General features: G+C 41.3%; 1 protein-coding gene and 1 pseudogene across 4 annotated transcripts in view; one reads left to right on the top strand and one right to left on the bottom strand.

Annotated features, from left to right (window-relative positions):
• Window positions 1-22,773, bottom strand: part of APLP2 (amyloid beta precursor like protein 2) — an 87,262-nt gene extending 64,489 nt beyond the window's left edge. Inside the window, exon 1 of one of the 4 annotated variants that reach the window (XM_049856483.1) lies at window positions 22,542-22,773. In XM_049856483.1, the coding sequence (XP_049712440.1) occupies window positions 22,542-22,646 (105 nt within the window). In that variant the 5' untranslated portion in view covers window positions 22,647-22,773. The remainder of the gene's footprint in view (window positions 1-22,541) is intronic. The other 3 variants (XM_049856484.1, XM_049856481.1, XM_049856482.1) reach the window with 3 other exon arrangements.
• Window positions 9,860-10,251, top strand: LOC126060378 (40S ribosomal protein S12-like; annotated as a pseudogene).
• Window positions 22,774-23,113: the final 340 nt, after the last annotated feature.

Genomic DNA, 23,113 nt, shown 5'->3' with positions numbered 1-23,113 from the left:
TTAACAGGAATACAGGGATTTTAAAGAAATAACCATAAACATCATGTCATTAAATAACAGCCCAAACGATGATGGACAATGAAATTGCTAATTACAAAGACTAAAACGATCAAAAATTTTTACAACACACACACAGAAGAACAAACTGTGTTGACAAGTATATAAAATCTGTAAGCAGACAATGAATGTAAAGGATCTCAGAAAACAGACCTGGTGATCTGCTTCCAAAAATTATTCAATTAGTAGCAGAGTTAGAATATCACTGTTGTCTAGGAGGCAGTTTGCTCGGTGGTTAAGAAGACAGGCTTCAGAAACAAACAACTATGTTCTTATGAAGCTCTGTGCCTTGGATCAATTCAGATATTTAAATCCAAATCTGCCTAAGGGCTATGCCATTGAACTATTTTACAATCCCAATACAGTCTGCTAGCTTATCGACGGTACCACTATAATTCTGGCTAAAGACTGCTTTAGGAAATCAACTCAGTAGGAAGTTGAACTAAATGATGAATGAAGGATCATCTTCCCATGAACACAGGTAAGGGTACTGGTGCTGTGTATGTCAGACACCTGCCATTTTACAGGCAGGGGAAATCGAGGCCCAGGTACATGAGAGACATGCTTGTACAAGGTCACCAAGATGGGTCTAGGCCAGAAGCCAGGTCTCCTGACACCCAAACCAGAAAAATTTCCATTCAGGCAGCTCTCTTTGAACCAGGACAGGGAAAGGTCTAGCCAGCCACATTAAATATTTAACAATATCAAAGACCAACTCCTTCCAAAGTTGAATTCTGAATTCTTTAGCCTTAGGGAAGTGATTCAGTATAAATACCTTGAGAATTAATTAATTAATTGGAGCACATTTTTTGTCTCTAAAGACTTGCAAATTTATGAAGAAGCAATTTGTGACCTTAAAAAAAAAAAAAAAACTTGTGGCATAGGTATTTTTTAATCTTTTATATGTGCCAAAGAAGAATTTCAGCTAGATACAACATAGCTCCAGCTATGTTAGGTCAAAAATCTGAATTTACTGGAATTTTTAAACGAGACAAAATATTTCCAATGAAAACAGTATGCAAAAATTAAGATACGCTATAAATGTGAAATACATGCAGGACTTCAAACACTTAGTACATTAAAAAAGAATTTAAAAAATCATTAATTTTATTACATGTTGATGCTGAAATGACTTTTTGATATGTTGGGTTAAATAAAAGATAATGTTAAAATCTCACATTTTTACTTTTTAAAAAAGATGTTAACTAGAAAATTTTAATTACATGTGTGGCTTGCACTTATTTCTATTTATTAAAAGCTTTCTGTTAAATTTTCAGTTAATACTATGCTAGGGAAGAAAAGCCCTGAAACAGCTTTTTTTTTTTTTCCATTCACCCATATATTCTATTTAAATGCACTTTCTTCCATTATGATAGCTAGTAAGAGTTTCTCATAACTGGAAGAATGTGGTATTCAGATGGCTCCCTGAGAAATCCACGAGGGGCCAAGGCCAAGAGTTAAACAGTTAAAGAGCCACAAAGCTGAAGAGGCCTGGCTAGTTCAAAGCAGGTAGGTGGGCTACAAGTAAAAGAATGAACAGGAATTAGGAAAATCGGCCTTGAGACATTTCATCTTAAAAAGGTTCAGTGTGGGTAAGTGCTAAGCGCCAAAGTTTTTGTTTTATCCAATTGCTGGGGGGTGGGGGGGGGGCAGGGGGGACAATCTCCTTCACCCCCCAACTCTTTAGGTCCACAAAACATTAAGGGAACACTGGTTGAGACTTCGAAAACACCCCTCCCAGGTTTCTGACAACCACAGAACAAAATCCAAAGGTCTTTCAAGGCAACAAAAACAACCAGAGCAGACACAATGCTTATGACAGATTGTTCCCATCACACAGAAATGGCCAATTCAGCTACTGTTGTTTCAAGTCAACAAATACTTTCAAGGGCCTTCAAGAGGCTGCTCCAGCAACCACGAGGTGAACAAATCACAAGTCCTCATCCTCGAGGAGGCTTGGCCTACTAGGGGGGAAAACATGCAAATGAGCATAATAAAAAGTGAAAGATTCTCCAGCTGCCACATGGGAGAGCCCCCACTTACTGTCTGACTAAATGACAGCTGAAAGTCAAGCCACGATTAAAAAAAAAAAAAAACCAGTTGCCATCGAAGTGACTCCAACTCAAAGTGACCCCATTTGTGTCAGAGCAGAACTGCTCCATAGGGTTTTCAATGGCTGATTTTTTGGAAGTAATTCACCAGGCCTTTCTTCCAAGGCTCCTCTGGGTGCACTCAAACCAGCAACATTTCCATTAGTAGCCAAGCACTTAACCATGTGCACAACCCAGAGACTCCAAGTCACAATCAAGATTACATAACAGACCTTATTTTCTATAGGTATAGTTTTACAAACTGGGAATCTATTCCTGAAATGCACGTGTTGCCACAAAAATATCCAAACAAAAAAAGAACAGACACAAATGCTGTTAAAACTTAAGGTTCTAGGTCATAAATGTTTTGGAGTGACTTCCTTCATGGGCTGGATTGGCTGGGACTTTTTAAATATTTAAATCTAGTGAGGTACAACTTCATGAGTATCCTTTGTTGGCCTAAGAAACTTATTATTTCCTTCAAAAGTATGTGTCTGAGATGTCAATATTATCCAAAGTGATCTACAGATTCAACGCAATCTCAACCAAAATCCAAACCTCCTTTACAGAAATAGAAGAAACTGTTACCGGAATAAGGTTCTTGCCTCTCACTGGTCAAGAATGGCCAGGTAAGGCACGCAGTTTTCCACACAAGCAAAGCTTTATTGAAGAGGCTTGCAAGTGGACACGAGGAGGGCCTAGAGCAGCGCTTACCCCGTCTCACAAAAGATGGGCCTGAGTTTTTAAAGTTCTTGGGCGGGAAAAGACTCATGTTTATTCATAGGCACAGGTGGGGATATGTTAACTAAGGTGCACGCACAGCAGCTTTTCAAGATGGCTCCTATCCCGAAGGCCTCTGGGATTCGTAGCAGGACTTATTATGGGGTGTCACGCCTGCACAGTCTCTCGCTCCCCAGGTTCGATTCCCTGGCTGGGGTTGTAGCCCCTCCCCACCTGTGGTGGAAGGTCACACAGTGGTCATGGATGGATGTTCTCTGCATGTCCCTGGGCCTGGTTTCCCCAGCTGCTTCTGAAAGGCAACTTTACAGAAGTTTGTGGGCTATTTTTAGATACCCTGCCCCACTGTTCTGGGGAATGGCTTTGTTTCTGCACCCTGGCCCATTTCTTATTACTTTGTTTGCACATTTGGGGGCCCCTCTGTTCTCTGTCTTACTAAGTCTCTAGGTTCCACACTCAACCCCCTATTACCTCCCTGACAGTATAGCCTATTTCTCTTTTACTTGCCTCTCCTCTAACCACACAGATCTCTTTGCTATTTCTCAAACAGGCACCCTCCGATCTCGGGGCTTTTGCTCCCTGTCTTAAAACCATCAACTTTATATGGAAAGTCAAGAGGCCTCAAAGAGCTAAAGCAATGTTGAGAGAGAAGAACAAAGTAGGAGGACTAACTATCTCTGATTTTAAAACATACTATGCAGCTGCAGTAATCAAAACAGCCTGATACTGGTATAACAATAGACACAGAGACCAATGGAATAGAATTGACAGTCCAGAAATAAACCCAAACATCTGTGGTCAACAGATTTTTGACAAGGGTGCTAAGTCCATTTGATGGGGAAAGAAGAATCTCTTCAATAAATGGTGCTGGGAAAACTGGGTTTCCACATGTAGAAAAATGAAACAGGATCCATGCCTCGTATCACACACAACAAATTCAAAATGGATTAAGGACCTGAATATACAAACTAAAATCATAAATTCTTAGAATAAAAAGCAGCGGCAACACTGTCAGGCCTAGCTTTCAACAGTGGATTATCTAATTACAAAAGTACAAACAGGAAAAGACAAAATAAATAAATGGGGCCTCATAAAAACTAAAAACTGCTGCTCATCAAAAGACAGATTACCAAAAGAGTGAAAAGACAAGCTACCAACTGGGAGAATATCTTTGGAAATCATATATCTGACAAGAATCTAATAACCAATATATACATAAATTTCAACAACTTAACAAAAAGATAAATAAGCCAATCATTAAATGGGCAAAGGATATGAACAGACATTTCACCAAAGCGGACATTCAAATGGCCAATAAACACATGAAAAGATAACCAGCATCATCAGCCATCAGAAAGATGCAAATCAAAACCACCATGAGATACCTATTTCAATCCCACTAGGATCACTAGGGTAGAAAACAACAACAAAATAACAAACGCTGGTAGGATGTGGGGAATAAGAACTCCTTACCCACTGCTGATGGGAATGCAAAATGGTACAGCCATTGTGGAGGTTCCTCAAAAACTGAAAAAAGAACTACCACATGACCGAACAATTCTACTCCTAGGTATATACCCAAAAGACTTGTAAGCAGAGGCTCACAGGTTTGTACACCAATGTTCACTGCAGCACTACTCACAATAGCCCAAAGGTAGAAACAACCTAAACGCCCATCAACAGATGAATGGATAAACAAAATGTGGTATATACATACAACGGACTACTACTCAGCCATCAGGAAAAACAAAGTCTTTTTTTTTTTTCTTTTTGGTGTTTTAGATTAAGGTTTACAGAGCACATTAGTTCCTCATTAAACAATATACATACTATTTGTGGCACTGACTGCCAACCCCATGACCTTGTCAACATTCTCCTCTTCTTGACCTACTGCTCCCCATTATCAGCTTTCCTGTCCCCTCCAGCCTTCTCGTCCTTGCCTCTGGGCTGGTGCGCCCATTTAGTCTTATTTTGTTTTATGGACCTGTCTAATCTTTGGCTGAAGGGTGAACCTCAGGAGTTAAAAGGGTGTTCAAGGGCCATACTCGAGATTTCTCCAGTCTCTGTCAGACCAGTAAGTCTAGTCTTTTTTTGGGGAGTTAGAATTTTGTTCTACATTTTTCTCCAGCTCTGTCCAGGACCCTCTACTGTGATCCCTGTCAGAGCAGTCAGTGGTGGTAGCTGGGCACCATCTAGCTATGCTGGACTCAGTCTGGTGAAGGCTGTGGTAGTTGTCCTTTGAACTAATCTTTCCCTTGTGTCTTTGGTTTTCTTCATTCTCCTTTGCTCTAGATGGGGTGGGACAGTGGTGTATCTTAGATGGCCACTCACATGCTTTTAAAACCCCAGATGCTACTCACTAAAGTAGGATGCAGAACAATAAATGAAGTCTTGATACACGCTACACTATGGATGGAAGCTGGGAAGCTTATTTATACTGAGTTTAAATAAGTCAATCACAAAAGGACAAATGTTGTATGACCTCACTTACATAAACAGACAAGAAAGGGCCAATGCACAGAGAACAAAATTTAGTAGTAGTTACCAGGGGTGGGAGGGAGGGAGGGGGAAAAGTGGCGTTAACAGTGATGGAAGTAATGTGTTCATTAACAGTAAGTTTGCAAAGCCAGTTATTGTAACTGCCGGCATAAGTTGTATACCTGTAAAGAGTTCAATCGGCAAAAGTTGTGTGAGAGATACACTTACAATAATGACAAAAAAAGTAGCTGCTGAGGCTGCTTATGTACAATCAAACACTCCATGGGATTTGGTTCCTTGGTTTGGGTATTCAGGGTCATGGTTTCACTGGACATCCCAGCTAACTCGCCTAATAACGTGTTTGGTGTTTCTATTCTACCTCCTAGTTAGTTGCGTCATGCCTGGTGTCTAAAAGCTTGCAAGTGGTCATTCAAGGCACAACAATTGTGCTCTATTCTACTGGAGCAACAGAAGGGCAGTCAGGAATAGGAGGATGTGTGGCTAACTGCCTCCATGAACAACTGCCTCCTTTGCCATGAAACCAGGAGAACTAGATGGCGTCCGGCTACCACTACTGAACATTTTGATCAGATTCCATAGAAGAATCCTAATCAAAAGGGGAAAAATGCAGAAAAGAATCTCAAATTCTCATGGACTCCAGACTTCTGGAGTCATGAAGACTGGCTGAACCCCTGCAACTACTGCCTTTAGATAATCTTTAAACTTTAAATCAAAAATACACCGTGAAGTCTTCTTAAAACCGAATAATAATTTAGCTTAACCAGCAAAAAATGTCTGCCCTGAATATTATGTATGCTCTTTTAAGATCTATATGTGATCAAATTGACAACGCCAACTGGAAAGATTAAACAGTAACCTTAGGGGACAGTGAGTTTATGTTAATAAGGCACCAACAACTCAGAAAAGGAGGGTGAGAATGGTTGCACAACTCAAAGAAGGTAATCAATGTCACTAAATGGTACATGTAGAAACTGTTTAATTGGTGTATGTTTTACAGTGTATATTCTCAACAACAAATGAAAATTATATTTTAAAAAGAAGGTATGAGTCTGGATTTTCACTGTTAATTCACTGGACAAGCCTGCCTCAATCATGTCGGGGGGGGGGACGTCAGGCATTTTTCCGGAAACATCTTCCGTGATTTCTTACTCCTAATTTCAGCTAACTTCTCTGGAAAACTCTGCTGTTTCTATACCAGTGCTTGCAACTTTCCACTGAATGCTGCTTTTATTAAACATCTAATCACTTTTTCCTGGAGAAATCAAACCATCCCTTCCTTGTGCTAAAATCTCCTTCCTCTGATGATTTAGACATTGCCCAGACCACATTAAACCAATTACTCTGTACAATAAATCATATTAATCTGAATTCAGAAGCCCCATAAAAGTAAATCAGAAGATGGCAATCATCGCCGAACACCAAACTATTACAGTAAACCCTGCGAAAGCTAGAACCTGTGTAAGGCAGAAACCTGTCAGAGAAGAAAAACTCAAATACTTCCCATTAACAGAGGGCAACAAAAAAGTGGTAAACCGCACTCCATCAAAGGTGGAAAACTTTCGAGACTCATAAAAACAAGGTGGTCCCATAGCATTCTGGCTCTCACAGGCTTCACTATTTTGGATGAAAAAAATGACAAAACGACCTTGCTAAATTGATTTTATGTATCCCAAATGGTCTTTGTTTTAATACAACATTACGAACCACAACCTAATTTATTTACTTATATTTATATATCCACCACCCGCTGGTCAGTTTGTCATGCTGTGCTGGCTTGTCTGTTGCTATGATACTGGAAGCTATGCCAACAGTATTTCAAATACCTGCAGGGGTCACCCTTGATAGACAGGAAGAAAGGCCTGGTGATCGAATTCTGAAAATCAATCAATGGAAACCCTATGGATCACAAAAGAATACTGTCCGATACAGTGCTGGAAGATGAGCCCCTTAGGGTGGAAGGCACTATACAATGGACTCAAACGCACCACCAACCATGGAGATGGTGCAGGACCAGTCAATGCTCTGGTACGTTGGACACAGGGCCATCACGAGTCGCAGCCAACTCCTCAGCAACTAACAACAACAAGGTGTGTATGGGGGTGTAGTTCTTGAACTTTTTTTAAAAGTCACTTAATGAAAACTGAATATGATTTGAGAAGACCAACAACCTACCAAAAAAAAAAAAAAGACCAGACTATAACTGGTCTGACAGAGACTAGAGAAACGTAAGAGTACACACGACCCCTGAACACCCTTTTAACTCAGTAATGTAGTCACACCTGGGGTTCGTCCTTCAGCCAAAGATCAGACAGGCCCATAAAGCAAACAATAACCCACGTAGTTCAAGCAGGTATCTGAGACTAAATGGGCACACCAGCCCAGGGGAGAGGACAAGAAGGCAGGAGGGGACATGAGAGCTGAACAAATGGAAATGGGGAACCCAACGGTCAAGAAGGGAAGTGCCGACATGTCATGGGATTGGCAACCAACGTTACAAAAAATGTGTGTTGTTTAATGAGAAACTAATTTGCTCTGTAAACTTTCACCTAAAGCACACACATACACAAACACACACAAAAGATTTAATATGTAACAAGTACAGGCTTTGGTATGTCCTTAGCAGTAGCTAGATCAGCCTCTAAATGATACGCCAGCCCAAATACTGCAAGAATTCATTTTTGCCAACATACATATTGCCCCTACCAAAAAAAAAAAGGAAAAAGTGGTTTCTCCAGTATTCAAACACTGAGGCAATTTTCAGCAGATACAAGAGCTTGTGTAACACACTCACTGTGTATCTACAAAAGTTGTTCCTTGTTTTCCGTTCTCCTCCCAAAACTTTTGTTTTTCTTCTAAAACTATTGTCCTACAAGTCAGGTGACTGCTCTAGAACTAGCTCACCTTGAACTTTGCATAGACTGGCAGGCCAAGTAGCTACTTAGGTATAATACTACTTGCTAACTTCGTACCCAAGGCAAATTTGGTCAGTTCATACTGACTTTTAGTAGCAATGACTCAGGGCTTCTCCTTCACCTCCATCATCTCTTGGGAACAACAATTAAGTAGTTCAATGGAAGTTCAATCAGTTCTATTAGAAATGATATTAGGTATCATTTCTAATATATAATAGCACAATGGAAACAGGCTGAATTACTTGATAAAAGAGAACTAAGTGTTTGTATTAGCTTAAAGTAACTCCCTCGGCCCTGTGAAAATGCTGGTTTAAAAATTTTCCAGAAGTATGTAAGGCTAACAGTTCCGTAGGTAACTGAGTCTCACTAATGTTTCGCATGATAATATTTTACCTGGCCAATAAGGAACTCTACCTGCACTGGTATAAAATGATGCAATGCAGTGAAATCTGTGAGAACTGGAACTCAACAGGGCTGCCTTGTTTTTCCAGGTCTTGCAAGTTTTCCGCCTTTGACAGGGTGCAGTCTTACCACTTTTCCATTGCTAGTTTTAGTGGAAAATATTTAAGGTTTCCTTCTCTAACAGGTTTCTGCCTTATACAGGTTCTTGGTTTCGCAGGTTTTACTATATCTGTATAAAAAATAGAATACTCTTTATCTTTCTGCCCACTTCTTTGTCTACATAAGACTCTCTATGCTTTCTTCTAAACATTTTCTCCCATAAAATCCAAAAACGTGCCAAATAATGATGTGGTAACACATCTGAATGAAATTTATCTTTACAAACTCTGAAGTAAAAACAATGCTAAAAGCAGTACGCCTATAACATTGCCTTCCAAATCACAATAATAATCTTCCTGAAGCAACCACCACTACCTCAAACTCGACTCGGAGTTTATGTTCTGTGTTATTTTCTACAGCTTTTCAGGGACCACTACAGGGATGGGATCTGTTTGTCCAATAGGGGCTAGTGCTAGATGATCCACAATATGCCTTATACCTGTATAGTTCTGTGATAAATTCAGTTTCCTCACTCACTATATACAGACATTAAACCACACGTAATGGTTCTGTTCAGCTAGGAGATTATCAGGCTTGAATCTCTGCTTTCCATTTTAATCTTTTAAGAGCAATACTTAAAATATTTTAATCTGTCCTGATTAATATCCCTATTACTTAAAAACAACACTAACCAACAGTCTCATGACATATCAATTCATAAGATTAATCTTTCAAAATGATAGCCCAGCAGGATTTTTCATTACTGGAGATCCTAAGGAAGCTAATAAAGGCCCAAATAATCATTTTCCTTAAGAGCTGCTACAAGAAGGGGGGAAACTGTTAAAAGGAAAACTACTAATGATGTCTTAAGCAGAAATTCTCTTCAAACAAGGGTACAGGGTCTAACCAGCCAAGTAAAGAAATTTCTGTTGTGAAGTGTCATGGGTTTAAAAAAAAAATTTTTTTTTTGTTTTATTGTAGCTCTTTCCCTGACATTACTGAGTAGCACAAAGGTGAAGGCGTGGGTGAAATCAAGACTCAGCTCACCGGCAACTCACCACCATGGCCAAGGCAGGCACTGCTGCCGGAGGTGTAAGAGACGTTAATACTGCTTTACAAGAGAGGCTCAAGACCACCCTCGTGCAAGAAGGCCTGGCTCCTAGAAGTCACGACGCTGCCAAGGTCTCAAGCAAGCACCAAGGCCCTCTTTGCGTACCTGCATCCAACTGTGCTGGGTCTGTGTGTCAGGCTGGTGGAGGCCCTTTGTGCTGAATACCACACCAACCTGATCAAGGTTGATGACAAGAAACTAGGTGAGTGGGTCGTCTCTGTAAAACTGACACAGAGAAAACCCCCATAAAGTCGTTGGTTGCAGTTGTGTGGCAGTTAAAAACTATGGCAAAGAATCTCAGGCCAAGGATGTTACCACACAATATTTCAAATCCAAAAAATAACAAATAAAAAACTTGGCTCTCCCTAGGTCAACTGGCATAACAAAATTTATTAAGAAAATGCTCTGCATCCCATTTTGGTGAGTGGCAACCAGGGTCTTAAAAGTTTAAGTAGCTATCTAAGATGCATTAATTGGTCCCAGTCTACCTGGAGCAAAGGAGAATAAAGAACACCTAAGAAAACATGAGCCCAAGAGACAAAAGGGGCCACATAAACCAGAGACTCCATTAGCCTGAGACCAGAACTAGATAGTGCCCCGCTACCACCAAAGACCACCCTGACAGGGAACACAACAGAGAGTCCCTGACGGAGCAGAAGAAAGATGTGGTGCAGAACTCAAATTCATGTAAAAAGACCAGACTTGGAAACTAGAGGAACCCCAGAAGACACGGCCCCCAGACTCTGTCAACCCAGAACTAAAACCATTCCTGAAGCCAACTCTTCAGACATAGACTGGACTATAAAACATAGAACAATACTCATGAGGAGTTCAAATAAATACATGAGACTAAACGGGCAGCTCCTGTCTGGAGGTGACGGAGCGGGCTGCATGGACACGGGAAGCCCAGTGAGGAAAGGGGGAGTGTGCTGTCACACTGCAGGGATTGCAGCTAGGGTCACATAACAATGTGTGTAAAATTTTGTTTGAGAAACTAACTTGAGCTGTAAACTTTCACCTAAGTCACAAATAGAAAAAAACAAAAAACTTGGCTCTCAAAAAAACAACAGACAAGTAACACAAGCATATGGGGGTGTAACATAAAAATGGTGGCCCATATTCAGCCTGCCTCGGGAGATGGGGCCTTCCTGCCACCTCAAGAGGGCTTGCTGCTACTTGACCCCTGCTACCAGATCTTCCAACTTCTTCAAAAGCTGGAAAAGAATTTTTACACAAAAACCCATGTTATTTGGGTGATAGCTAATTTAAATTTAAAACATTTTATATAAAGCAAACTAAGTCAGGACCAAACAAAGCACACATAACAGGCCACATTCTGTCTGCAGGCTACATGCTTCCTACTTTAGGTTATGTAGTAGGCATCACAGCTAGGAGGTTATCACCATTTATATCTAAAGAAAAAGTCTGTAGAGAATGGCAGTTAATCTAAAAGAACAGAACTCACCAGAAAACCTAACACCCAAAAGTCACGTTTAAAGTTAATCGTATTTTGTCAACCACAGGAAATTGGTTACAATAATTTACTTTAAAGATCTATGACACTTGAGTTGTACACTATGAGGAAACTTTTATGTCTTTCTTGCGGCTGACATAGTATAAAATACCTGGAAGAAAACCCTTTAAATAAGTAAGAAAACAGACTAGCTAGATTAAAACTATCTAAAAAAGAAAAAACCCTGGACTAGTGCTGTCTATCATAAAAGACTTCTCTCATCTATCATCTTAGGAGCTAGATAGTGCCTTCAGCTATGGGGTTGTTTGTCACAGTACTCTACATACAGCAATTTAATAAATGTAGGTTAATAACGATGACTCTGAAGAGTTTCAAATGAACCAATTACCACAGAAAGTCTCCATTTTTTGAACAAGCAATACCCAGAGGTTCTATTAAATGCCAATTTCAGATACAGCTAGGAGAATTTTTTTTAAACCACTAAGCGCTGTGTACATTAGAGAAAAACTAGAAACAAATGTTCAGTTATAAAGGAATCAATTAAATAAATGATAGAAGAGGCAGTCCCCTACTTGAAAACATGTGCAAGTTACAAACACATTCCATGCATGTTATTTTGGATTCTGATACTAGAGAGCTGATAAAATATACAAATATCAATTACTCCCAGCGTTTTAGCAGGGAAAAAACCCTTGAAAACATTATTTTCAGCATTTTATATACATTCCTTAACTTTTCCTATACAATTTGAGTCCACCTAGTGTTCCCCCAAAGTTTCAAAAATCTCTATATAGCAAGCACCAATCATAGGCTTGTAAGATAAGCATTTCTGTTTACCCATTTTCCTCCCTCTCATCCTTATAAAATAAGGTCAAACTGCAATCAAATATTCAAATACTTGTTCCAATACTGCTGCCAAAGTCAACCACTGCCAGGCAGGCAGTGTCCTTAGGCCATGTTTGCGCTTCAGCTACGAACCCAAATCCAAATTCAGGGAAATAAAAGCAATTTAGGAAGGTGACTACTGTACCATGTACAACTGCAGGGAGTTCAAATGCCCCAAACCATCTGAACGGTCAACTTTAAAAAATGTAAAATATTTAATGGCCTGGAAAGTTATTCAATATATTAAATGAGGGAAAAATAGATTATAAACATAAAAGAGAGGTTCTTTCTGATTCCTAAGAATCACCTATTCCAATTTTTGCCCAAGTTTTGGATTCTCCAGAAACCCTGGTGGCCCAGTGGTTAAGAGCTATGCACTCAGCAAAAGATCGGCAGTTCAAATCCACCAAGAGCTCCTGGGAAACTCTATGCGGCAGTTCTGCTCTGTCCTACAGGGTCGCTATGAGTCAGAATCAACCTGATGTTAACTGATTTGTGACATCGGTCAAACTTCTTCACCTGCATGCTTCAGTGCCTACATCTCTAAAACAGGGATAAAGCCACAGTTAGCAGGAAAAACAAACAGAAAAAGTCCACAGAGGCCCCTAACTGGCATTATCAGACAGAGACTTTATGCTTGTCATGTTCAAGGACACAACTGACTTTATGCTTGTCATGTTCAAGAACACAACAGATTGAGAATTTCAGCTGTGATCTAGAAACAAGAAGAACCAATTTTACAGAGCTGAAAACTACGATAACTGAAATTAAGAACTCAAGAAAGAAGTTTAACAGAAAAAATATCTATCAAACGAAGCATGTAGAGACAAAGGGAGTAGAAAACACAGACGTGTATATTTGGAGTTTCAAAAGAAAGGAAGTAAACTAGGCAGACACAATATATTTAAAGAGACAATGGCTAAAAACTGATGAAAAACATCAAATCACAGATTCGAGAAGCTCTGCAAGCAGAAATGTTTTAAAAATCCACACCTAGGTACATGTCCTTAGTTATCCAAGAATACCACAAGTGGGTGGCTTTAACAAACAAATTTTTTCTCAGTTTAGGATGCTAGAAGTCCAAATTCAGGGTTCTCAAAAACCATGGGATCAAACGGACAAGAGCAACTCAAAAGATTAGGTAGGAATCTTGGGGGACAGTGAATTTATGGTAAGCAGGGAGGAACAACTCAGAAAGGGGGGTGAGAAAGGTTACACAACTCGAAGACTGTCACTAAATGGTACATGTAGAAACTGTTGCATTAGTGTATGTTTTGCTGTGTATATTCTTAACAACAAAATAAATAAAATTATGTATTTGAAAAATGCTCAAAAATACTCAAGGGCTTTCAATGCTGGGTAGGGAGGGCAGCAAGAGTGTCTTCTTGTATGCTTGGCACCTTCATGAGTCATGAGCCATCTTTATTTCAGTGCAAATACCTCAGCGTTCTTACCTCCTTATATCGCCACAATATGCTCAAACAATAAACCCTCTGCACTGATAATCAAATACTGGTTACACTCTAAGAGCCTGAGCAAGTTTCTTCAGAGATCCAAAGAGATGAAAAGGGTCTTCCAGCATGAAAACATGCATGGGAATGCTTCTGACTCAGATAAGGATTAGTTCTGGAAAGGTTAATGAGACAGGGAGAAGATCAAATGAGGCCTTTATCCTTCCTGCAATGTTTTGTTATTTGTACCGCTGTGTTTCTTTTTACAAAGGCTAAACCAAATATATGAAATGTTAAGACTGAACAAAACTAGGTGCTGGATCTACGAGTATTTGTTATATATTCACTATATTATGTTGGAAAAATTCACAATTAAAGGGGTAATATAAAAAAATCTCACTTCAGCCTAGACAAGTGTTTCAAAGATTAAGTATGAAATACTTGAAAACAGTTACATCCTTAACCAACACTGCCAACCAAATCTGTTTTCTTCTTCTCTAAATACCTCCCCCCGCCCCCCAGAGTTCATCTTTCATCCCAGATTTTTAATTCTTCGCCACCCTGGTCACCCTGTTCTGGACAGCACTATTTTTCAATATGAGGTGCTGAGATCCTCAAACACACTCTGTGAGAGGTTCCGCTTACGGCTCAATCTCACCAGCTAATTTTAACTAACCTACAGATAATTCAGGTAAAGATAAAGGACTTCTTCCTCCTTTCAGCCAGTCCTTTGTAGCAGAAACTGTTGTTGGCTACCCAACCTCCAGAGCCTCCTTTCCCAACTGAACCCAACTAGATCCAAGTATGCATCCTCCTCCTCTCCAGAAAGCAGGTCCTGGTAAGTTTAAGCCTCATCACCATTTCCCTGCCCATGTCTGGTTTGGCCACAGGCATCTGATACAAATCTGTCCAACAAGATTTGAGGGGTTTTGTGCTGGTAGGTTTTGAGAAGGGTTTCTTCCTTCTTAAAGGGAGATATACAGAGTCTCTTGTTCCCCTGGATACTTTTGGACAGACCATGTCCTCTGCAGCTGCAGCAGCCATTCTGCAGCCATTAGAGAAGTTAGCTTGAGGACAGCAGAGTAGAAAGGTTGTGGTGAGCTGTTTAATTTACCAACCATATAGGTGCTATGAGTCGGAATCGACTCGACGGCACTGGGTTTAGTTTTTGGTTTTTTATAGGTGCGGCATAGCGGTTAAGAGCTATGGCTGCTAACCAAAAGGTCGGTAGTTCGAATCTACCAGGCACTCCTTGGGGCAGTTTTACTCTTGTCCTATAGGGTCGTTATGAGTTGGGATCGACTCAACAGCAATGGGTTTGGTTTTTGTCTTTTTGGATTTATAGGTGCCCCAACTCCAAATACTGATTAGCTTTTTTTCTAAACGACAATCTTATCTGTGTCATATTGGTTACAGTGTGAACCTTCTCCTAATGTTTTATCTTTCAGCTAGGCAAGTGACTGCAAATCTAGTGCAGGCAGCCTTTTATCTCACAAATAATTCCATATCTGATTTGACAAGACCCTCACAGGGGTTCATATTTATTATGTTTGTTATTGTTGTTCGGTTCCGACCCAGCGACCCTATGCACAACAGAATGAAAACACTGCCCTGTCCTGTGCCATCCTTATAATTGTTATGCTTGAGCCCATTGTTGCAGCCACTGTGTCAATCCACCTCGTTGAGGGTCCTCCTCTTTTCCACGGACCCTGTAATCTACCAAGCATGACATCCTTCTCCAGGGGCTGATCCCTCCTGACAACATCTCCAAAGTATGTAAGACGCAGCACTCTTGCCATCCTTGCTTCTTTAAGGAGCATTCTGGTTGTACTTCTTCCAAGACGGACCTGTTCGTTCTTTTGGCAGTCCAGGGTATATTCAATATTCTTCACCAACACCACAATTCAAAGGCATCAATTCTTCCTTGATCTTCCTTATTCATTGTCCAGCTTCCATGTGCATATGATATGAATGAAATACCATGGCTTAGGTCAGGAGCACTTCAGTCTTCAAGGTGACACCTTTGCTTTTCAACACTTTAAAGAGGTCCTTTGCAGCAGATCTGCCCAATTCAACGAGTCTTTTGATTTCTTGACTGCTGCTTCCATGGCTGTTGATTGTGGATCCAAATAAAATGAAATCCTTGACAACCTCGGTCTTTTCTCTGTTTATCAGGACATTGCTTATTGGTCCAGTTGGGAGGATTTTTGCTTTCTTTATGTTGAGGGGTAATCCATACTGAAGGCTGTGGTCTTTGATCTTCATCAGTAAGTGCTTCGTCTTTACTTTCAGCAAGCAAGATTGTGTCATCTGCAGAATGCAGGTTGTTAATGAGTCTTCCTCCAATCCTGATGCCCCATTCTTCTTCATATAGTCCAGCTTCTCGGATTATCTGCTCAGCATACAGACTGAATAGGTATGGTGAAAGGATACAACCCTGGCGCACACCTTCCCTGACTTTAAATCACTCAGTACCCCCTTGTTCTGTCCTAACAGCCACCTCTCGATCTATGTACAGGTTCCTCCTGAGCACAATTCAGTGTTCTGGAATTCCCATTCTTCTCAATGGTATCCATGATTTGTTATGATCCACACAGTCTAATGCCTTTCATAGTCAATAAAACACAGGTAAACAGCCTTCTGGTATTCTCTGCTTTCAGCCAGCATCCATCTGACATCAGCAATGATATCCCTAGTTCCACATCCTCATCTTAATCCAGCCTGAATTTCTGGCAGTTCCCTGTCAATATACTGCAGCAGACACTTTTGAACGATCTTCAGCAAAATTTTGCTTCCATGTGATATTATGATATTGTTCAATAGTTTCCACATTCAGCTGGATCACCTTTCCTGAGAATAGGCATAAATACGGATCTCCTCCAGTCAGTTGGCCAGGAAGCTGTCTTCCACATTTCTTGGCATAGACGAGTGAGCACTTTCAGCGCTGCAACTGTTTTTTGAAACATCTCACTTGATATTCCGTCAATTCCTGAAGCCTTGTTTTTCGCCAATGCCTTCAGTGCAGCTTGGACTTCTTCCTTCAGTACCATCTATTCCTGATCATATGCTACCTCTTGAAATGGTTGAACATCGACTAATTCTTTCTGGTATAACGACTCTGTGTATTTCTTCCATCTTCTTTTGATGCTTCCTGCGTCGTTTAATATGTGCCCCATAGAATCCTTCACTACTGCAACTCCAGGCTTGAATTTTTCCTTCAGTTCTTTCAGCTTGAGAAATGCTGAGCGTGTTCTTCCCTTTTGGTTTTCTATCTCCAACTCTTTGCACATGTCATTATAACACTTTGCCTTCTCGAGTTGCCCTTTGAAATCTTCAGTTCTTTTACTTCATTTATTATATAAGCTGGGTATATTTTTTTCCTTAAAAATTTTGGCCAGAATTCAAAAATGAAACAAGCTTATTATTTTAAAAATAATTTGCATGTTACATAAAAAAACACTAAAAGGTTTTAAAAAAACCAATGGAAGATGTAAAAAGGCAAAGTTCCCTGTAATTCCATCCTTCAAACACAACCACTGTTAACAGTTTGGTGTACACTGGTTCATGAGAAATTTTAACTATGAAATTAGTTCTTTTCCAAGAAAATATTTACATTAGATTTTTGGTCGTGGGAAAGACAGGTGGACGCAAGTGAAAAAGAAATCTCTAACCAAAAGGGAAACATGAAACACCCTAATACAGAGGAGAGAAAGAAGGCTAGACTTAGCACAGGATAGATGGACTCACACCCTGGTTCTGCTGTGTGATCTTAAGCCCTGGGCCTCTACTGGCTCACTTTTTTAGGTGAGGATAAGAATACCTATTTCACCAGACTGTTTCTGGGACTTAAATGATAATGTACCCAGATGTGTGTGTGTCTGTCTGTGTCTGTCGTGGGGCGGGGGCGGGGGGGGGGGGCGGGGGAGGTGTTTGCAGGAGTTTTGTCCTCTACTGGCATATCAGAATCACCTGGGAGCATCTGGAAACAAAGCATCCCAGGTGCACTCATTGAGGTCTCTGGGGGTGAGGTCTAGAAATCACAGCAAGCAGACTGAGTGGAGTGAAAAGGACACACACCTGTTTTTAGTACTGCTCTATCCAGCTCTAGCACGGAAACCCGTAACAGTGGTTCAATGAACACTGGTAGGATGGCTGAGTATCAAATGACAAGTTAGCTAGTGTTCCAACCTTCCTATTTTAAAACGATGGATCACAGTTATGTTTTACACGACTTCATTAAAAAATAAAAAGACTTCATGACGCTTATGTGAGAAAAATTCCCTTAGCAAAAGTAGGTATCAGTTATACTTGGTATAAAGCACTGCAACCCAGAAGAGTGATAAAAATCTATCTATATCTGAATGCACCTGCATGGTTCACTCTCCATCTCAGGTCATAAATCAAGGTACACAACACTAAATTTAATTCAGCCTCAAGGTAATCTAGTTTATCTCACTAAAAAACAACTCATGAAAAATGAATTACAGGCAATTTAGAATTCTAGCTGAAATGCCCTCCTCCATAGAAACTACAATTACTGTACAAAGATTTACCCTTTCTTACTTGTAACACAGAACACTTGACAGTATTTTCTTTCAGTAGTTTGTATCAGGATAACTCAAAACAACTGTCAGGTACCAGCTTCAATGTGCAATATGGGCTATTCTCATAAAATTTATGTACATGATATATCTGGAAGGATGAAAATACAGACATCAAAATGTTTACAGTGAGATTTTCCCGGATAACGTGATTTCAGGTGATTTTTCATTTCTTACCGTTTGTAATTTTAACTTTTTACAATGAATAAGTACTACCTATATAATTTTTCTTGTTACATTAAAAAGAAAATGTAAAAGCCTAAGAATTTGGTAAAGGTGAATAAGATACCTGAATAAAAAATCTTGAAATATTTTTAAGTTTTGATTTTTCAAAATCAAAACACTATCAGGTAAGTTAAAAATCTGATTTTTGTATGTGGAAAATTAACTAACCCTTCCAAGAATTCAAAAGCTCGTTGGCTTTAAAAATGACCATGTTTCCAAACACTGTAAAGGGCACTATTAGGTCAACTGATAAACTGGATTACAGACAGTAGATTTGACCAAAGCATTACATTAATGTTAAACTTCCTTAAGTTGATAACTGTACTGTGGCTTTGCAAGAGAATGTCCTAGAATTGTAGGAACCATGCACTGAAGTTTTCGGGGGGAAAAGAGCATGACGTAAGCAAGTTACTCTCAAAGAGCTCAGCAAAAAATACAACAATAATAATAGAATGAATGATAAAGCAAAAGCTGAAAGGGGGAATGTTAACAACTGGTGAATCTAGGGAAAATTCTGGTTTGTAAAATTCTCGGAATTTTTTGTAAGTCTGAAATTATTTCTAATTAAAGTTTCTTTTTTTTTATTGAAACTAAAAAATAACATTTAGCATTGTTCTAACAAAAACATTTAAGATCACGCTGGACCAACTTCAAGCAAGGCTTCACCAGGGGGAAAATTAGCAGCACTCAAAAACTGTACTAATAAAATACTCATGCAGGACTAACTTAAAGACTTTAAATCAGCACTCTCTATTCACCAAAACAGGAATATAACTTGACCCACATACATAGTATTAAATTTTCCAGTAGCCACATATAAAAGGTAGAAATATTTTTAATATATTTAACCCAATTTGTCCAAAATATTAACATTTCAATATAGTCAGTATAAATTTATTGAGATATTTTACCGTTTTTCACACTAAGTCTTAAAGGTTGGGTTTATATTTCACACTCAAAGTATATCTGAGCTTGGACACTAAATGTTCACAGAAAATATTTGATCTGCATTTACATTTTATAAAATCTACAATTAGATTGACATGACCAAGTTGTTCCAAACAGGTAAAAGTTTCCCAGTCACTCAGTCATGTATGTTTTCAAATTTAAACTTCAATTAATTAAAATTAAGTAAAATGAAAAATTCAGTTCCTCAGTCACACTAGCCATATTTCCAGCCACCATACTGAACAGCCCTCTGTAAAAAGAGGACCTGATTGATAAAATTTAGCTTATCACATTTATCAAAAGATTTTTTAACACAGCTGTGACAAAATAATGACTGCTGCTTCTATCAGATGCATTACCAAGGTATCTCCCGAAGTCATCGGACGTTTCCTACACCACCGTTCAGAGACACCAACACCAAAGCCTTCTCAATCATGTGCCTCAGTTGTCATACCTAAATCTGGGATTAATTTTGGTTATCAAACGGCCCATTCACTTCCAAATGTGACAGAACAAAGCCTGAGTTCTGGCTCTCCAAAGCCCAAGTATCCGTGGCTTACAGGCTTTCAGCGCAAATACCAAATGCTGTCTTGAGACTTCCCAACAGAAAATCCAAGAACTTGTCTTGGATTTACAGAAGGAAGTGACTTAGGGTACAGAAAGGTTCGTTTTCCTTTTTAAACAGGTGTAAGAGATTAATTCAGTCAACACCAAGCAACACTAAAGATTCTCCAATCAATTATTCTGTGCCAAGCAACCTGACCAGGGATTTGGCTAGAATCCCTTTGGCTAATCTCATTGAGGAACTTTCCAGAGACATCCTAATTTGATTTACACCATTCTCATTTAAGGTAAGGCTTAGGCACTCCTTTGCCAGAGAGCAGAAAAACAAAATCAGGTTTTTTATATATACATATATATATGTACGAATAAAATTCCAACAGTTTGACAAAAGGAAAAGCAGCTTGTTTTAAAACCATTAGGAACATAATTTATTAAGTGTGGGCAAAAACATGGCTTCAAAGAACAGGAGGTATCAGAGAAGAATACTTGATTTTGGGGGTCTTATTTTTTATTTCCTATGTTTCCTAATAAAAAAATTTTTTTTTTTTTTTTTTTTTATTTCCTATGTAGACAGGCCCTTCCACCGAAGGATGTTGTGGCTAACAATCAGAACTAATTCTCACATTATTTTTTCTTTCTCTGCAAGCATACAAATACATATTTACATTCTGTTTAAATGGGAAAGGGTGATAATTCTTTTAAAAATGATGAATATTTCATTGTGAATTTTTTTTTTTTAGCTACTCACACCACTTGGGACATGAGATGAAAAGTGTGAACAATGGTTTTCAAAACCTTGCCCAAACGGCTAAATCCCTCCTTCCTTATCAAATCTTTTTTTTTTTTTAAACCTCTCATCTTACGGATTTAGCTTGTTTTCATCCTACTCATACCGGGGATCACCGATATATGTCTAACCACTATGTGGAGAGTGTAACCTAAAATCGTGCGTTTCTATTTGAAAGTTAACCCCCCCCTTTTTTTTTTCCTGAAGTCATAAAGCTTTAAGCAGGATAAATACAAACGTTTTATGCCATTCCATCACAGAGGGTGGTTTTTCCCTATAATATCCCAGGAGATACTGAAATATTCTGTAGAAGTGGACACGTTCTTTTATTTTATCCGAAAGTTGTCAGTCAACATCTACGTAATCAAGTCCAGTCTCACGTCTCTCTGAAATGTGCCAACTACCCACAAATCAATTCTAATTTTTAAACTACTGACAAGGGTTAAGAAATAAACTACACCAGAAACACATTCCAGTCCGACAGATCAAGCACTATTTCTAAGAGGCAAGTAAAAATAAAGTTCCCGGTCTCCCTCGGCAACGGGAAGGTTTATGTAAACCGGCACACTCCAGACCTCACTGCACAACCAGCCCAACGCCAACCCCAAAGCAACCTTCCCTGTTCCCGTGGCCCCAATTACCGGGAATCGCCAAAGAAGTTCTAGCCACTTCACCCAGTCTCACAGCACAAAGGTGTTTACAAAGCTGGCTCTGATGCAGAATACTTAAATTTTGAGACACACGCCACTGCATGACTTACAAAAAAGTGTTTTTACGACGTATTAACGGGTACCTCCCTTGCTTGCGAAAACCCACTACATAAGGGACGAGCACAAATATCGCAGGGTTTTTTTTTTTTTTCCTCCCTTGTTTATAAGACTTTGGCAAACTGCTACATTTAACAATGCCCCTCAAAGGGCTGATTCCAGCATTGCTGATTTTTATTTCAAAGGGAGGCAAAACCAACAACTCCTGGGGCAGCGCAGGAGACGCACACCCGCTGCTTCACACAACCTTTCTCCTAGTCTAGCCAAAGCCTACTGACTCGCTCCCCAGGATCAAGGTTACTTTGGGAAGGGCGAAAACCAGGAAGCATGCGTCCTATAAGCAAAATCCGCCTTGCCAATAAAGGCTCTGCTTCCAGGTGGGTATCTCCCTCGAGAAAGGCGCTCGCACATTCCGGAGTGCGAGCGCGCTTCTCGGTGCCCTAAGGGGGCTGCCAAGCAGGGCCGGCGACTCGCGGTCCCTACTGGGAGGACCGCCCCACCAAGGTCTGGATAGAGACCCCTCGGCGGCGGCAGCAGCGCCCGCAGCCCGCGGAGCCGCAGGGGCACGCAGCGGGAGGCTGACATTGTCCCGAGGGAGGGCGCGGTTGGAGCCTTCGCTTCGCAGGGATCCCCGAGGACCCGCAGCGCCGAGCGGGGGCAGGGAAGCCCGCCCGCGCCGCCCCCGCACCGCCGGCTCCCCGCAACCCCGATGCCTTTGATGTGGCCTCTGCAGCGGAGGAGCCGACCGGCCGGACGGCCTCCAGGCTGAGCACTGCGCCAAGCGGTGGGCGGCGGGAGCGGAGGCGGGGAGGGCCCGACCGCCGCAGAGCCGGACCCCCGCCGCACCGCGCCCCCGCCGCGCACAGCCGCCCGCCCCAGGCCGCCTCCCCCGGGCGGCTGGGGGAGACGGCGCCCGGCGAGCGGCCCCTACCTCGATGTAGCCGGCTAGCGCCACGGCGGGCGCCGTGAGCCCGAGCAGCAGCAGGACCAGGAGCCTGCCCATGGCCGCAGTGGCCGCGGTCCGGGTCACCGCCATCCCCTCGCCGGTGGCGCTCGCGCTCGCCTCCGAAACACACACAGCGGACCGCCTGCGCGTCTCCCACCGCGACCCAGAAGCATCTGAAACCCCTTCGCCGCCGCCCCGGGGGTTTTACACCAACCGGAACTGACTTCACAAAACCACAGCCCTCCTCCCGCGGCGCCCAATACTGTCCCGCAGACCCGCCCGAGGCACCGCCTCCTGCTCCGCCCAGCGCTAATCAGGGAGCCGAGGAGCCGGCCGCTCCCGCCCACCCCCGCGCGGGCCAGCGTCACGGCTCCGCGAATGGCGCGCGTCCCGCCCCGCCCCGCCCCGCCCCGCCCCGCCCCCAGCTGCGGACGGCTCCGCCCATGTTGCGACCCTGCGGCCGCGAGGCTGAGCCGGTGCGTGGCGGGCTGGGCCGTGCCCCCGGGCGCTCTCAGCCGCCGCAGCGCGGCCTCGGAGGGGGTAGCTGGGCCCGGCGC

This window comes from Elephas maximus, chromosome 17, assembly GCF_024166365.1.
Source record: "Elephas maximus indicus isolate mEleMax1 chromosome 17, mEleMax1 primary haplotype, whole genome shotgun sequence".
NCBI lineage: Eukaryota > Metazoa > Chordata > Mammalia > Proboscidea > Elephantidae > Elephas > Elephas maximus.
This window is presented reverse-complemented; position numbering and strand designations above follow the sequence as displayed.